The 14,259-nt window shown below is 40.1% G+C and overlaps 1 protein-coding gene across 1 annotated transcript; it reads right to left on the reverse strand.

Moving 5' to 3' along the window:
• Positions 1-3,503: 3,503 nt before the first annotated feature.
• LOC107484340 (uncharacterized) lies at positions 3,504-11,776 on the reverse strand. The gene is made up of 6 exons (XM_016104940.1): positions 11,641-11,776; positions 11,385-11,559; positions 10,705-10,838; positions 5,215-5,267; positions 4,887-5,107; positions 3,504-3,675 (listed from the first exon to the last, which is right to left on the reverse strand). The coding sequence occupies exons 1-6, from the start codon at positions 11,774-11,776 to the stop codon at positions 3,504-3,506; spliced, it is 891 nt and encodes a 296-aa protein (XP_015960426.1).
• Between the last annotated feature and the right edge of the window lie 2,483 nt (positions 11,777-14,259).

The following is a 14,259-nucleotide window of genomic DNA, read 5'->3' on the forward strand; positions in this document are numbered from 1 at the left end:
TCCTTTCTCATTGCTAGGCATATCATAATAATTCAATACATAAGGGGTGAGATCGGAGGCTTAGAAGTATGAGATTTGGCTTTTAAAACTCAAAAAATCAGCTTTGGCATGGAAAAAGTGCCACGCGTACGCGTCCTCCACGGGTATGCGTGGATGGTCATAATGTTCATCGACGTGTATGCGTCGTCCACACGTACACGTGGGTGGAAAAATAGCAAAGGGACGCGCACGCGTACGCGTGGGTGCATTTGTGCCCCACGCACAAAACTAGCACAACTCCGGCACAACTCTCGGAAAAAATGGCTCGGCATTGGGTGCAGCGCATCGACGCGCACGCGCACACCACACGCACGCATGGATGGTGCCTTCTTGAAAAGTGATGCGTACGCGTCAAGCACGCCTATGCGTGGGGGGCATTCTGCTAAAAATTTTTCTAAGTTAAAAGCTGCAGAATTCACAAATTAAACCCCCAATCTTTCAACGGATATAAGTTCCTCGTTTTAAATGATTTTTCGCCCGTTCTTCGAACGGCATGGACACCCCGGATCTAATTTTATTTCTAAACAAGTTTGGCACAAAACGGAGATCCGGAGTCCAAGTTATGTACCGTCAAAGTATGTCTAAAAACCATATTTTCATACAAAACCACAAAGTGCCATTTTCAAAACAAGCCATTTTCAACCCTTTTCAAAATCAACCAAAACATGCCAATTTCAACCCTTTTTTAAATCAATCAAAATATACCAAAATCAACATCAAGCCTCCTCAACTCATACATTAACACTTTACCACAATTCACAAAACCGCCATATAACCATTTTTACCCATTTCGAACAAATAGTTAAATTACAAACACATTAACATGTCATACATCCTTCCTCATCCCAATTTCCAACAATACTGTTTCCAATCAACTATCATTATACATAATCAATATCACACTCACTATCACATTGTTTCACCCGCAAATCAACCTTAATCATTCATCAAGCATATATCACAACATGCATATCTCTCGTGCATCATCATACCATCAAGGCATCAATAATCATAATCACATATATGACCACATAATATATCTCAACCAAAAATTTAAATGCATAATCCACAAATCAATACTCATAACCCAGTACATCAAATTCTCAATACACCAAGCGTACAAGGCCACACAATTCTCAACCTAATCATTAATTCATATTACATACCAACTATGCATATTAGCACCAACCATTTACACAATCCAAACTTAATCCTAGAGGCATCTAGCCTAGGAATCCTCATCACACCACACGGTACTTAAATAAAACTTAAACCGTACCTCTTGTAGCCAAACCAATTGAGCCTCTTCTATGGAAGTTTCCACCAACCCTTAGCTCCAAGCCTCACCAAAGCTCCACAAGCAACACCAACCTCCCAATTGTGCATCAAAATCACCAAATACACTAACATAACCAATTTCACATATGTACATCAACCTAGGGCTCATAAAAATGTTAAATCACAAGGGTTTGAGTACTTCTTACCTCAGCCCATATGAAGTAGGGATAGAACCCACTTAGAATCCATGTTGGAGTATCCCTAAACACCCAAAATCCCAAGATTTCAACACTAACTACCCAAAAATATGTAACTGTGGGAAATTTCAAAAACTGGACAGAGATGAATGGAATACTCACCACAAACTTAGATAGATTTATAGAGGATGAGAAGAGCGACGCGTGGCTACAAACGGCTCGTCAATCGGAGCTTCGTAGCTCAAGTTATGGTGGTTTGAAGATCAAAGAGAGTTAGGTTTTCTCTCTTCTCTTCTCTCTTCCCAATCAGCGCCCCTCCTCTTATTTTTAGAGTAAAATGAGCCGAAATACTCATAACTAATATTTATATATGTTGGGTCTTAGGTCCACTTAGGCCCAGTTCACTTATTTTTGTTCGTTGGCCCAATTTTGGGCCAAAATCCTTTAAGATTAGTGCTCTAAATCGCACTTTAAATATTTCTACCTCCCCTAATTATAATTCCTCATTTCTTAATCTTATTTACTCATAATCAATTTTCTAAGCTGCAGTACCAGATAGATATCAGCTGGTACTGCCGGTCAAAATTTTACTGCGCGCTTTTATGCAGAAAAAGCTATGTTTTCCAACTCAGAAAAATTCACTGAATCCAAATATCATATTTAAATTATCAAATTCCAATTGCCAAATCTTCCAACCATATTCGCTCCTATTTAAATTATTATTTAATTAATTTCGGTTAGACCGGGTTTTATATTCTACCCCCTAACCGAAATTTTCACCCTCAAAAATTCCATCTATCACTGCGAGTACGTGAGCATAGTCTGCTTTTATATCAACACAAAACAGTTCCAAGGTCTTTTTACTCTGCGCGCTTTTGTTGCCGCGCTCTGATTTCTCTATCTCCGAGGGTCTCGGTCATTCGTTCAACGCCAACCAACAACCTCGTTCCTTACTTTTATCGTCTCATCAACTCACACCCTATTAAATTTCAAATTATGTCATCAATAATATTACCATCATCGTTAATCATAGCCATCATCCCACATCACTATAGTCAATCAAAGGTCATCACCACACCTTAATCATACTCCATCACTATCCTCTCTCTCCGCCAAGCCAATTCCTTTAATCACAGTTCAACTCCTAGCATAACCTCCAAACTTACTTTCTTATTCTCAAACCCTCGGATTTCTACATGACTTGCTATTATAAAGTCTCTAACTCATCAATCAAAAACCCCTTTCATTTCTAGAAATCAAATGAGTTTGAAATAACAAGCTAACAAAATCATAAGAATCCGACTTCCTCTAATAATCTATAAAAGCATTTGAAAGACATCTCTTTTGTTAAAGTTACTCAAATCAAAGGTCATTCTCGAAACTATAACCAACACTTTTTCAAATTCTTGGGAAATTTTGACAACACCTCTCCTAAAAACTGGAGTTTACCACCCGTCACGGGTTCCCTCAAACCAATCTCAGTACCACATCAGCCTTTCAATTTAATGGTTTTCACATTCGCTTTCAATTTAATAGTTTTCACATTCGTCTTTCAAAACCAATCATTATAAATCTCAATCTAAATCCAAGGTCACTATGACCAAACATCATAGTACTCATCTCTCAAACACGACAACTTGCACTCTCTCATCATCTAAATCCAATTACGCATCAATGATAATTTCCTCATCCACTTTAGAACCATCAAAGCTCGCAGCCGCAATCAATTCCAATTATTTGGGGATCATTACTTGCAGTAACCCACTTAACCCTTCTAGTATTCAAACTTAAGATATTATAGTAAAATTTTACAACTCCTATTCGTAGCTATCCTGTGTTACTGCTTCCACAAGTTTCTGCTGCTTTATTCTGATCTCTCGTCTAGTACTAGCTCTATCACTTACTTCCTCAAGTAATCAACCACAACTTAGCATGACTGGCATTCACTAGATGTCTATCTATGATGGCCAAAATCACATACCAACTTAATCATACTTTTAACACGTTGTTACCGATCTTTCGCTTACCTATTCCCAAACCGTCGAATCTAGCGGTATCCCCCGCCATCGTAGTGAACACACGACCTTGTTGTTGGCCCTTGGAAGTATTTTGGTTGACCTTCTCAGGATAATTCCATAACATGTGTCCAACTCCTCCACAACTATAGCAAAGTCCCAATCCAGCTCAACACGGAGTTCCCGAATGATAGCTTTCACATCACCTATAAGTCAATTTATTCTGAGGTTGCTTTCCATACCTCATCCTTTGGTGATTGTTGTTGTTTTTCCTTCGGGAGTTGTCTAAGGGATTTGGTCTCGTATTCACTCGCCTCTCAAACGATGAGCGACTAAAGGTTGAATCAGCTATATTCTCATTTCTTGTAGTTTACTGTCACTGGGTTTCAAACAATAACTCTGTACAATTCTCAACACTTTCAATCCCTTAAATATAATCCAAATCGCTTCTGCTATGTCTCTCTTATTCTTAACCTGTAGGAGTCTAGCTACTCCTCTACGTTAACTAGATATCGCTTCGTCTCAGCAACTAATGGTCCTTGACTAATCGTCCACTTAAACTCTACGATTATCAACACTTGTCATGCATCACGAACGAATATTTCATATTAATGATATGAAGAAAGTCAGAAATTCAGCTGCTAGTTTAAAATTACCTCGGGCATGAGAATCGGACCTGGCACTACCCCGGTTCTTCCGGTGTGGGCTATCTTTGACCAAATGTCCTAGCTTCCCGCAATTGTAATACAAATCCGAACCATAACCGCACGGCCTATTTGGGTGATGACCCTCGCATCTCTGACAGTTCAAAACATCTAAAGCAGCCGCTGCCTGTTTTCCCTTACCGTTCCCTTGGGAATTCTTATTCGTCGCAAGGTTATTCTATCCTTGGGAAAAATGTTGTGGGTATCCTCTTCTCTTAAACTCTTGACCCCTTGTTGCGTATCCTTGGTTGTGCTCCATGCGGTAGGACTCCCGACAGTCATTCTCCGCCTTAGCAGCCTTTCTCACACATTCTTCAGTAATGCAGCTGTTGTTCACAAGTTCGGAGAATACCCTAATCTCCAACGGTCCAACGGAGCTCAGAATGTCACTTCAAAGTCCTCCCTCATACTTAATACAATTCCATTCCTCGAAGTCTCCCGGAGCTCCCTGACACATACGAGAAAACCTGAATAGCTCCTCAAATTTATCCGTATATTCAAATACAGACAGAGTACCCTGCTTCAGCTATAGTAATTCGAATTCCTTGGCCGTCCTAGCAGAATTCAGGAAGTACTTCTTATAAAATTCAACTTGGAAGGCACCCCAGGTGATAGGATCATTCCCCTGCTGCAGAAGACGTCGAGCCCCTTACCACCAATGCAATGCTTCCCCCGTGAGCAGATAGGTAGCAAATTCAACACACTGTTCTTCAGGCACCAACTGTGCTTGCAGTCCTTGCTCCATGGCCGGAAAGCAAGTGTCAGCTTTAGTCGGATTGGTGGTTCCCTTGATCTTAGGTGGATTAACCTTTAAGAAAGTTTCCAATGTCATCAGGCCCTGAGCTCCACTTCCGCCATTGCCATTATTATTTATCTGTTACCCAAGAGCCTCCGTAGTGGCCTGCATAGCAGCAGCCATATTCTCCAACGCTGCCAAAAGGTTTACCGGGTTATTCGGGTTAATTTCCTATTTTTGCTTACTAGTACGATCTCTCTCACGTCCCCGACTGGGTCCATCAGGCGCCATCTGGTTCCTATACACACCAAACAATCGATATCAAGTTGATTAGTCTCAATATCGGAAGTATAGTGCTTCAAAGTACCAAAGGTACACTCATGGACTTCATGCTAGATGTATCGGTTAGATACCCTAACTAGCACAAGCATAGACTCAAGGTATGCATTGAAGCATAAGCAGTTCCATCCCTCAGGCTCACGAGGACGAACTGCTCTGATACCATAATATAACACCCTAATATTCAAATCCTTATGCTCGAGTCATAAGTCAATGATATTACAGTGGTACGACTCTCAGGTGGATTTTTAATATATAAATATAGGTAATTTTGACAAGAGTATTAATCGAGAAGCCTGAAAAGAGTAGAAATAAAATTGTGAAGACGTATCACTCATGTTTCGACAACAAAAAGATAAACCGTGAAGCCAAAAGCAATATACAGACAAGGCATAAAGGAGATTAAGAGATAGATAACAGATAGATATATATAATATAAATAAATAGCCACTAGTCACGACCCGTGAAGTTTAGGCTGGCTAGGGTACAGTATGAAAGTAGTTGACAACAGTATATCCTAATCTCTCCCAAAGGAAACATGAGAGCTTCTATAGGCAAGTTCAAAAGAGTTTAATACATAATATAATCTTTTCAAAACAAAGGTGGAAGGATTCTAAGTAAAATACAAAGTAGAGAAAATAAAGATCTTCACCGTCTCTCAGATGAACCACAGCTCACTTCTGAGCATCTGGACCTGTATCTGAAAAACAAGAGATATATACGGAATGAGAACCCCGGGACCATGAGTTCCCAGTACGGTAAAAGTGCCAAATAAATACAATGCACTGCAATAAAAACTCACTAAGCATCCTAAACTTCTTCACCAATTATCCATCTTAGGTTCTCGCTAATCCATGAATAGGCAACTGTTATAAGGGAGTGCTAAATCTAATTCATGTTTCACATGTTTCCCAACTCGTTGACTCTTCCACGAATCAGACTCAGAATCATAAACAAAACCATCACCAGTTGTTCTGCCTCAGCAATTCTATATCAATACATCATACCTTCACCTATAGCTAGTGAAACAACATCACTGCGTCTACCCAGGGAGCTCAAATTATCTCATTCAATAATCATCATCATCATGCAGTCGCATCATCAATTCATCTCATCAAGAACAGCCCTCAACATCCACCGACACCAGCATGAGGGGCCTCTCAGTTGTACAGACACAAGCAATACTAGCAAGTAATACACAAATAAGGTACAAGTAGAACAAGTAGCACATAATCAGGTAACATAGCATATATGATGTAGAAATCCAAAACAAATAGGCAAACCCAAACAATTCAAACATATGCAAATGATGAATGCCTGCCCTATGGCTGATGATATCATCTGTCGGTTATCAAGCCAACCCGACGTGTCTGTTAGATAACCCAGGCACAGTCTCTCTGTTGCACATTAATATCATTAGAGGGAATATGTGCCCTGTCACCATTAGAGGGTATCTGCACCCTGTCGCCATTAGAGGGTATCTTCGCCCTGTCGCCATTAGAGGGTATCGGTGCCCTGTCACCCTTACAGCCAAAGAGAAAACACAAGCATACTCACATTCAACATTTTCCATCATTATTCATTTACCACATTCGTTCGTTAATCATATATGCATTTATACTCAGCCATAATAAATAATGGCTTTGCCGTAACCCGGCAATAACTCAGCCATCCGGCTCACAGTTCAATCCAAAACTAGCCAATTTATCAACATGGCTCCGCCGTACCCGGCAATAACTCAGCCATCCGGCTCATGGTTCAATCAAGAACCAGTCAATTATCAAAAAATATATATCTTCGACTCATGGCATACACGGCACTTCCACCGTCCTCCTCCATATCTCATATAATCATCTTTGATCATCATTGATCATAACTTTTCCCCTTGCTTCATTTGCAAGTTACCACATCCCCTATCTCCTTTCTCATTGCTAGGCATATCATAATAATTCAATACATAAGGGGTGAGATCGGAGGCTTAGAAGTATGAGATTTGGCTTTTAAAACTCAAAAAATCAACTTTGGCATGAAAATAGGGCCACGCGTATGCATCCTCCACGCGTATGCGTGGATGGCCACAATGTTCATCGACGCGTATGCGTCGTCCACGCGTACACGTGGGTGGAAAAATAGCAAAGGGACGCGCACGCGTACACGTGGGTGCGTTTGTGCCCCACGCACAAAACTGGCACAACTCCGGCACAACTCTCGGGAAAAATGGCTCGGCATTGGGTGCAGCGCATCGACGCGCACGCGCACACCACATGCACACATGGATGGTGCCTTCTTGAAAAGTGACGCGTACGCGTCAAGCACGCCTATGCGTGGGGGGCATTCTGGTAAAAATTTTTCTAAGTTAAAAGCTGTAGAATTCACAAATTAAACCCCCAATCTTTCAATGGATATAAGTTCCTCGTTTTAAATCATTTTTCGCCCGTTCTTTGAACGACATGAACACCCCGGATCCAATCTTATTTCTAACCAAGTTTGGCACAAAACGGAGATCCGGAGTCCAAGTTATGTACCGTCAAAGTATGTCTAAAAACCATTTTTCATACAAAACCACAAAGTGCCATTTTCAAAACAAGCCATTTTCAACCCTTTTCAAAATCAACCAAAACATGCCAATTTCAACCCTTTTTTAAATCAATCAAAATATACCAAAATCAACATCAAGCCTCCTCAACTCATACATTAACAGTTTACCACAATTCACAAAACCGCCATATAACCATTTTTACCCATTTCGAACAAATAGCTAAATTACAAACACATTAACATGTCATACATCCTTCCTCATCCTAATTTCCAACAATACTATTTCCAATCAACTATCATTATACATAATCAATATCATACTCACTGTCACATTGTTTCACCCGCAAATCAACCTTAATCATTCATCAAGCATATATCACAACATGCATATCTCTCGTGCATCATCATACCATCAAGGCATCAATAATCATAATCACATATATGACCACATAACACAAATCAATACTCATAACCCAGTACATCAAATTCTCAATACACCAAGCGTACAAGGCCACACAATTCTCAACCTAATCATTAATTCATATTACATACCAACTATGCATATTAGCACCAACCATTTACACAATCCAAACTTAATCCTAGAGGCATCTAGCCTAGGAATCCTCATCACACCACACGGTACTTAAATAAAACTTAAACCGTACCTCTTGTAGCCAAACCAATTGAGCCTCTTCTATGGAAGTCTCAACCAACCCTTAGCTCCAAGCCTCACCAAAGCTTCACAAGCAACACCAACCTCCCAATTGTGCATCAAAATCACCAAATACACTAACATAACCAATTTCACATATATACATCAACCTAGGGCTCATAAAAATGATAAATCACAAGGGTTTGAGTACTTCTTACCTCAGCCCATATGAAGTAGGGATATAACCCACTTAGAATCTATGTTAGAGTATCTCTAAACACCCAAAATCCCAAGATTTCAACACTAACTATCCAAAAACATGTAACAGTGGGAAATTTCAAAAACTGGATAGAGATGAATAGAATACTCACCACAAACTTAGATAATTATAGAGAATGAGAAGAGCGACGCGTGGCTGCAAACGGCTCGTCAATCGGAGCTCTGTAGCTCAAGTTATGGTGGTTTGAAGATCAAAGAGAGTTAGGTTTTCTCTCTTCTCTTCTCTCTTCCCAATCAGCGCCCCTCCTCTTATTTTTAGAGTAAAATGAGCCGAAATACTCATAACTAATATTTATATATGTTGGGTCTTAGGTCCACTTAGGCCCAGTTCACTTATTTTTGTTCGTTGGCCAAATTTTGGGCCAAAATCCTTTAAGATTAGTGCTCTAAATCGCACTTTAAATATTTCTACCTCCCCTAATTATAATTCCTCATTTCTTAATCTTATTTACTCATAATCAATTTTCTAAGCTGCAGTACCAGATAGATCTCAGCCGGTACTGCCGGTCAAAATTTTACTACGCGCTTTTACGTAGAAAAAGCTATGTTTTCCAACTCAGAAAAATTCACTGAATCCAAATATCATATTTAAATTATCAAATTCCAATTACCAAATCTTTCAACCATATTCGCTCCTATTTAAATTATTATTTAATTAATTTCGGTTAGACTGGGTTTTATATTCTACCCCCTAACCGAAATTTTCACCCTCGAAAATTCCATCCATCACTGCGAGTACGCGAGCATAGTCTGCTTTTATATCAACACATAACAGTTCCAAGGTCTTTTTATTCTGCGCGCTTTTGTTGTCGCGCTCTGATTTCTCTATCTCCGAGGGTCTCGGTCATTCGTTCAACGCCGACCAACAACCTCGTTCCTTACTTTTATCGTCTCATCAACTCACACCCTATTAAATTTCAAATTATGTCATCAATAATATTACCATCATATTTAATCATAGCCATCATCCCACATCACTATAATCAATCAAAGGTCATCACCACACCTTAATCATACTCCATCACTATCCTCTCTCTCCGTCAAGCCAATTCCTTTAATCACAGTTCAACTCCTAGCATAACCTCCAAACTTACTTTCTTATTCTCAAACCCTCGGATTTCTATATGACTTGCTATTATAAAGTCTCTAACTCATCAATCAAAAACCCACCTTTCATTTCTAGAAATCAAATGAATTTGAAATAACAAGCTAACAAAATCATAAGAATCCGACTTCCTCTAATAATCTATAAAAGCATTTGAAACATATCTCTTTTGATAAAGTTACTCAAATCAAAGGTCATTCTCGAAACTATAACCAACACTTTTTCAAATTCTTGGGAAATTTTGACAGCACCTCTCCTAAAAACTGGAGTTTACCACCCGTCACGGGTTCCCTCAAACCAATCTCAGTACCACATCAGCCTTTCAATTTAATGGTTTTCACATTCGTCTTTTAAAACCAATCATTATAAATCTCAATCTAAATCCAAGGTCACTATGACCAAACATCATAGTACTCATCTCTCAAACACGACAACTTGCACTCTCTCATCATCTAAATCCAATTACGCATCAATGATAATTTCCTCATCCGCTTTAGAACCATCAAAGCTCGCAGCCGCAATCAATTCCAATTATTTGGGGATCATTACTTGCAGTAACCCACTTAACCCTTCTTGTATTCAAACTTAAGATGTTATAGTAAAATTTTGCAGCTCCTATTCGTAGCTATCCTGTGTTACTGCTTCCACAAGTTTCTGCTGCTTTATCCTGATCTCTCATCTAGTACTAGCTCTATCACTTACTTCCTCAAGTAATCAACCAAAACTTAGCATGACGTGCATTCACTAGATGTCTATCTATGATGGCCAAAATCACATACCAACTTAATCGTACTTTTAACACGTTACCGATCTTTCGCTTACCTATTCCCAAACCGCCGGATCTAGCGGTATCCCCCGCCATCGTAGTGAACACACGACCTTGTTGTTGGCCCTTGGAAGTATTCTGGTTGACCTTCTCAGGACAATTCCATAACATGTGTCCAGCTCCTCCACAACTATAGCAAAGTCCCAATCCAGCTCAACACGGAGTTCCCGAATGATAGCTTTCACATCACCTATAAGTCAATTTATTCTGAGGTTGCTTTCCATACCTCATCCTTTGGTGATTGTTGTTGTTTTTCCTTCGGGAGTTGTCTAAAAAAAATTTCTCGTATAGGGATTTGGTCTCGTATTCACTCGCCTCTCAAACGGTGAGCGACTAAAGGTTGAATCAGCTCTATTCTCATTTCTTGCAGTTTACTGTCACTGGGTTTCAAACAATAACTCCGTACAGTTCTCAACACTTTCAATCCCTTAAATATAATCCAAATCGCTTCTGCTATGTCTCTCTTATTCTTAACCTGTAAGAGTCTAGCTACTCCTCTACGTTAACTAGATATCACTTCGTCTCAGCAACTAATGGTCCTTGACTAATCGTCCACTTAAACTCTATGATTATCAACACTTGTCATGCATCACGAACGAATATTTCATATTAATGTATGAAGAAAGTCAAAAATTCAACTGCTAGTCTAAAATTACCTCGGGCATGAGAATCGGACCTGGCAGTACCACGGTTCTTCTGGTGTGGGCTATCTTTGACCAAATGTCCTAGCTTCCCGCAATTGTAACACAAATCCGAACCATAACGGCACGGCCTATTTGGGTGATGACCCTCGCATCTCTGACAGTTCAAAACATCTAAAGCAGCCGCTGCCTGTTTTCCCTTACCGTTCCCTTAGGAATTCTTATTCGTCGCAAGGTTATTCTATCCTTGGGAAAAATGTTGTGGGTATCCTCTTCTCTTAAACTCTTGACCCCTTGTTGCGTATCCTTGGTTGTGCTCCCTGCGGTAGGACTCCCGATAGTCATTCTCCGCCTTAGCAGCCTTCCTCACACATTCTTCAGTAATGCGGCTCTTGCTCACAAGTTCGGAGAATACCCTAATCTCCATCGGTCCAACGGAGCTCAGAATGTCACTTCAAATTCCTCCCTCATACTTAATACAATTGCATTCCTCGAAGTCTCCCGGAGCTCCCTGACACATACGAGAAAACCTGAATAGCTCCTCAAATTTATCCGTATATTCAAATACAGACATAGTACCCTGCTTCAGCTATAGTAATTCGAGTTCCTTGGCCGTCCTAGCAGAATTCGGGAAGTACTTCTTATAAAATTCAACTTGGAAGGCACCCCAGGTGATAGGATCATTCCCCTGCTGCAGAAGACGTCGAGCTTCTTACCACCAATGCGATGCTTCCCCCGTGAGCAGATAGGTAGCAAATTCAACACACTGTTCTTCAGGCACCAACTGTGCTTGCAGTCCTTGCTCCGTGGCCTGAAACCAAGTGTCAGCTTCAGTCGGGTTGGTGGTTCCCTTGAACTTAGGTGGATTAACCTTTAAGAAAGTTTTCAGTGTCATCAGGCCCTGAGCTCCACTTCCGCCATTGCCATTATTATTTATCTGTTGCCCAAGAGCCTCCGTAGTGGCCTGCATAGCAGCAGCCATATTCTCTAACGCTGCCAAAAGGTTTACCGGGTTATTCGGGTTAATTTCCTGTTTTTGCTTACTAGTACGATCTCTCTCACGTCCCCGACTGGGTCTATGAGGCGCCATCTGGTTCCTATACACACCAAACAATTGATATCAAGTTGATTAGTCTCAATATCAGAAGTATAGTGCTTCAAAGTACCAAAGGTACACTCATGGACTTCATGCTAGATGTATCGGTTAGATACCCTAACTAGCACAGGCATAGACTCAAGGTATGCATTGAAGCATAAGCAGTTCCATCCCTCAGGCTCACGAGGACGAACTGCTCTGATACCATAATAGAACACCCTAATATTCAAATCCTTATGCTCGAGTCATAAGTCAATGATATTACGGTGGTACGACTCTCAGGTGGATTTTTAATATATAAATATAGGTAATTTCGACAAGAGTATTAATCGAGAAGCCTGAAAAGAGTAGAAATAAAATTGTGAAGACGTATCGCTCACGTTTCGACAACAAAAAGATAAACTGTGAAGCCAAAAGCAATATACAGACAAGGCATAAAGGAGATTAAGAGATAGATAACAGATAGATATATATAATATAAATAAATAGCCACTAGTCACGACCCGCGAAATTTAGGCTGGCTAGGGTATAGTATGAAAGTAGTTGACAACAGTATATCCTAATCTCTCCCAAAGGAAACATGAGAGCCTCTATAGGCAAGTTCAAAAGAGTTCAATACATAATATAATCTTTTCAAAACAAAGGTGGAGAGATTCTAAGCAAAATACAAAGTAGAGAAAATAAAGATCTTCACCGTCTCTCAGATGAACCACAACTCACTTCTGAGCATTTGGATCTGTAACTGAAAAATAAGAGATATATACAGAATGAGAACCCCGGGACCATGAGTTCCCAGTACGGTAAAAGTGCCAAATAAATATAATGCACTGCAATAAAAACTCACTAAGCATCCTAAACTTCTTCACCAATTATCCATCCTAGGTTATCGCTAATCCATGAATAGGCAACTGTTATAAGGGAGTGCTAAATCTAATTCATGTTTCACATGTTTCCCAACTCGTTGACTCTTCCACGAATCAGACTCAGAATCATAAACAAAACCATCACCAGTTGTTCTGCCTCAGCAATTCTATATCAATACATCATACCCTCACCTATAGCTAGTGAAACAACATCACTGCATCTACCCAGGGAGCTCAAATTATCTCATTCAATAATCATCATCATCATGCAGTCGCATCATCAATTCATCTCATCAAGAACAGCCCTCAACATCCACCGACACCAGCATGAGGGGCCTCTCAGTTGTACAAACACAAGCAATACTGGCAAGTAATACACAAATAAGGTACAAGTAGAACAAGTAGCACATAATCAGGTAACATAGCATATATGATGTAGAAATCCAAAACAAATAGGCAAACCCAAACAATTCAAACATATGCAAATGATGAATGCCTGCCCTATGGCTGATGATATCATCTGTCGGTTATCAAGCCAACCCGACGTGTCTGGTAGCTAACCCAGGCACAGTCTCTCTGTTGCACATTAATATCATTAGAGGGAATATGTGCCCTGTCACCATTAGAGGGTATCTGCGCCCTGTCGCCATTAGAGGGTATCGGTGCCCTGTCACCCTTACAACCAAAGAGAAAACACAAGCATACTCACATTCAACATTTTCCATCATTATTCATTTACCACATTCGTTCATTAATCATATATGCATTTATACTCAGCCATAATAAATAATGGCTTTGCCGTAACCCGGCAATAACTCAGCCATCCGGCTCACAATTCAATCCAAAACTAGCCAATTTATCAACATGGCTCTGTCGTACCCGACAATAACTCAGCCATCCAGCTCATTGTTCAATCAAGAGCCAGCCATTTATCAATAAATATAGCCCTTC

Source organism: Arachis duranensis, chromosome 4 (genome assembly GCF_000817695.3).
Source record: "Arachis duranensis cultivar V14167 chromosome 4, aradu.V14167.gnm2.J7QH, whole genome shotgun sequence".
NCBI classification, from domain to species: domain Eukaryota; kingdom Viridiplantae; phylum Streptophyta; class Magnoliopsida; order Fabales; family Fabaceae; genus Arachis; species Arachis duranensis.

Excerpts from the sequence above, each read along its gene's own strand:
- LOC107484340 (XM_016104940.1), bottom strand. The coding sequence starts at position 11,776 with ATGGAGATTAGGGTATTCTCCGAACTTGTGAGCAAGAGCCGCATTACT. Across the intron at positions 11,560-11,640 it reads CCAAGGATACGCAACAAGGG|GGAACGGTAAGGGAAAACAG; the intron begins GTCAAGAGTTTA and ends AGAATTCCTAAG. Across the intron at positions 10,839-11,384 it reads AAGAACCGTGGTACTGCCAG|TTGTGGAGGAGCTGGACACA; the intron begins GTCCGATTCTCA and ends ACTTTGCTATAG.